The sequence below is a fragment of the Pocillopora damicornis genome, chromosome 4, assembly GCF_964200805.1.
Source record: "Pocillopora damicornis chromosome 4, jaPocDami1.2, whole genome shotgun sequence".
In the NCBI taxonomy this organism is placed as follows: Eukaryota; Metazoa; Cnidaria; class Anthozoa; order Scleractinia; family Pocilloporidae; genus Pocillopora; species Pocillopora damicornis.
Window position 1 is genome coordinate 20,499,824 of NC_142673.1, and position 3,789 is coordinate 20,503,612.

Sequence of the window (3,789 nt, forward strand, 5' to 3'; positions counted from 1 at the left end):
GTCAGTAGGACAATATTAATCACTTTGAGTACAACTTAAAAGATCCTGATTTCAGCTTGCAAAACTATCTTTTCAATATTTCAAATCGAAGCAAACACAAACAGGGTTGGATAATTATGAAGGCCACACAAGGAAATGTACATGATACAACTTGTTTATCGATGGAAATGCTTCTGAGATGAAGGATAATGTTTACCGCACAAGATAGCACAGCGACCCTAAAGTGTTTACCGAGATATCTCCAACACCAACGAACAAGCTATCTGTAGGCAATTTAGCGAAATTTCCTGCCAGGAAAGAAGCGAAAAACAACTAGCTCTAGTACTGTATTATTAAATCAATGGCAGAAACAACTCAAGTAAATCGATCTCAAAATGTAACAAAACAGATGAAACAGAAAATATTTAGCTTAGTCGTTTCCGGTGTGATTATCTGTGCTTTGCTGCTGCCTGTACGCGTACTTGGCGGTCTCCAGCACCTAGAAATCGAGGCAAATTGACTGAAAACCTGGATGCTCAGTGATACAACTTATCTGGGTTTCAGGCCATTTTGCCACAATTGCCCGATTTCCGTACAACAACCACTTTCATGAGTTGTCGGCATTGGTTGACAAGTTCCACACTCGCACCTTTGATAATTTTAAATAAAACACTTTCAGAAGCTCAAGTTAAAAAAAAATTCTGTTGCATTCCTTTAGAGTGTACCCTCGCTTTTATTGGGTTTACATGCACTTTAAAACATTTAGCGGATCATCGGTTCATTAAATAAATATTATCAGAGTTGTTAAAAATATTCGACTTCCTGCGCATTCATAAGCTTTCTTTGTTTAGATCAAGAAGGTTTGTCTGTGCTTTATCCACATTCTTATATTTGATATTACGTTCGTGTCAATCGAACTTGATACCAACGTGACATCAATGAGGATGCGGTTAAGCATATCAATGAGAATGCCGATGAATCATATCAATGAGAATGCGGAGAAAGCATCGATGAACCCTCCAGGGTTAAATTGAGAAACCTTATCCTTACGCAGGAAGTCAACATTCTACACGATTTTGATAACTTGCCGACAATTTCATTAAATTTTATAGCGGAGTTCGCTTTATTTTCTCTCTTTTCCTTTTTGTTGCTTTCTTAATTTATTTTCGAAAAAAACTAGTGCCCTTCAAAATTTCCCTGCCGTTTTTGTTCAAAGAAAAGGTCGGCTTGCCGTTGTGAAAACGCCAGCCGGTGTCACGGCATTACTCTTCATTCATTCAAGGCGGCCTAGCACGACATTAAGAGTGTCGATTTGGTTTTGGCAAAACTGTTCGCGCAGTGTCTGTACCATTCCATTTGCCGAAGCTTCTAGACCTTCCGGGCAGAAAGCACGTGGGGGCTTTTGCAGTGTGGGAAATTTCTGCAGTTTGAAGGAATTACGGAATTCCGAATTACATGGTTCCTACATGCAGTTAATTCGCAAGACAGGGGGAGCAATTGACAGATCTGTTTGATGGAATCTTTTATTAATATCAGTAAAGAAAATAAGGGGTCTTCGTCTTCAAGTCTTAGTTTTCGGGGACTTCGTGTTGGGGTCTTTGTTTTCGGGATCTATTCATTCTTAAAACTGAATATCAACTTACGTAGCTAAGGTCATCATTACGATTACGATTACGCCATTGATATGTCAATCACGCGGTTAATCATAGAATCAAATGTAATCAATAAATTAAATTTCGAAATATTTTCATATGTGTGCTGTTGTTACCTACACATTGTTCTGTATCAATTAGAGCCAATAACTCGTTTCAATGTTCGTTCTAAAAGTCATGCAAGACTTGTGGGTGAAAAAGAAGGAAACAGAAATGAGAGGAAAGTTCGAGAAATGGTCGCGTATTGCACAAATTGGACCATGGCGTGACACCGTTCATGCATATGTACTCTGACAAAGCACGTTGTTTCAGCCAATCATAGAGTGATCCATAGAAACGTGAATATAACAATCAATAATTGTCATGTGAGATATAAATGACAACCACGTCACAATGCAAACGTCATTCCACTACTGCTATAAGTCTGTGCGAATAGTTGAGCACGCTAGAATCTCGACTATCAACAATGTATAAGTCTGTCTTCAACGGTGTGATTGCAATCGTGTTCATTTGGAGCAATGTTGCAATTCTGTGCGTACTGTGTCCAAGCCCTTCTGGAATTCATGATGAATCGAAGTTAGCTGGGCAGATGAAACTCTGCTGGAGGAGATGTGGCCTCAGGTTTCAAGCAGATGACGCGGAATCAACATCAAATGAAGCGGTGATTAAGCAGTTCTTACACTGATTTAATGCAATATTTATTTTAGTTCAAAGACAAACTAAAAGGCAAGGAATGTTTATAAGTCTAGAACTTTAACTCGTAATCGCCACGATTAACCGCGAGGGACGTAATTTGATAATCTCCAATTCCGAAGTCGTCTTCATCCAAAATCATTGCTAGTTACTCTAATTACCTACAAAACCGAATGGAGAAATCGAAAACAAAAGTACCGATCACACTAAAAACAAGAAAACATGTAAGGTAGTAATACTGTATTGAGCTACATCTGCGAAATGCAGAAAATTCAAATACTACTTTCAAATTTTTCAGTAAGAATTTCACATTAGGGTTTGATGGCTAGCTCCTCAGGACTTTCTTTTTAAGTTACGATGTGTTTATTGAGGATAGCTTTCGGTTTTTGCGCTATGAGGCTGCGCTATGTAATGATAAGATGACTGATGAAGATAAGACAGTCGATTAATCAATCTTACCGACCAAAGATGACCTCTGTGATAGCGTTATGCCTTTAGCACGTAAACTATCTAGTTTCTACGAAATCTTTTTAAAACTTCCTGTCCATTGGACCTCAAAGAATTTTGATATACGACGGTTTCATTTCTAAAATTATCACTCCCGTGAGAGAAAGAATGTTAGGATTAAAATACCTTTAAAGGCCCATTTCCAACCTTGATGCAACGAGGTCGTTAGTTTTTGTTTTGAATAACCGCTTTTGTTCAAATAGCGCCTCTGATTGGTCAGTTATTTTTACCTTGTCACGTTGCCTCAAAATACCTTCTGCGTTTACTCCGACGATAATAAAGAGCTTGTCAAAATAATTCTATTTAAAACAGTTCTATACGTTTTAATCCGGCGTGGAATCAGATGAATCTATTGATTTTGTAGATTCCGAGGTAGTAAACGCTTATGGATCAGTTGTTGCCAAAGAGGAACACGAAAATCCTTGCGAGTATTTCGAAGAAGGTGAAAATGTTGATCCACCACGTTTTTATCCATTCATCAAATTTGCCATCCTTGTTAAAAAAGGAGCAAGAGTCAGTTGAAGTTACCAGCCCATGGAGAGGAGCTTGCGCTCGAAAGAGTGGTCGATGTTGTTGTCTATGCAAAGCAGCAAATAAGAATTGTAACGCAAACTGTCAGTGTCGCTGACGTTCCTGCAATGAAGTGACGAAACTTAAAATAATTAAACATCCGGTAGTCCGATATTTTTCCATATTCCTCATCGCAATCTAAAAAATATTTTTATACGAAAATGTTCTACCTTTATTTACAATTTTCAAGCGCTTCAAGATAGCTTAAAATTTCGAACTTGATGTTTTTCGCTAACCCTGGATACAGAGTACGAAGCCATCCAAACTGTTCAATGACAGCTGGACACGGTCCTCAAATAACTCCATATTTCTCTCTGAAGTATACCAATTTTTCGTTGGAAAATATTGTACCTTCATTTATAATCCTAAAGCGCGTCTAGAAAGTGAA

At 38.1% G+C, this 3,789-nt stretch overlaps 1 protein-coding gene across 1 annotated transcript in view; it reads left to right on the forward strand.

The window, feature by feature from the left end:
- The first annotated feature begins 1,684 nt into the window (after positions 1 to 1,684).
- Positions 1,685 to 3,789, forward strand: part of LOC113685901 (uncharacterized) — a 15,223-nt gene continuing 13,118 nt past the window's right edge. Inside the window, exon 1 of the mRNA XM_089204893.1 lies at positions 1,685 to 2,292. Within this exon, the coding sequence (XP_089061019.1) occupies positions 2,098 to 2,292 (195 nt within the window). The 5' untranslated portion in view covers positions 1,685 to 2,097. The remainder of the gene's footprint in view (positions 2,293 to 3,789) is intronic.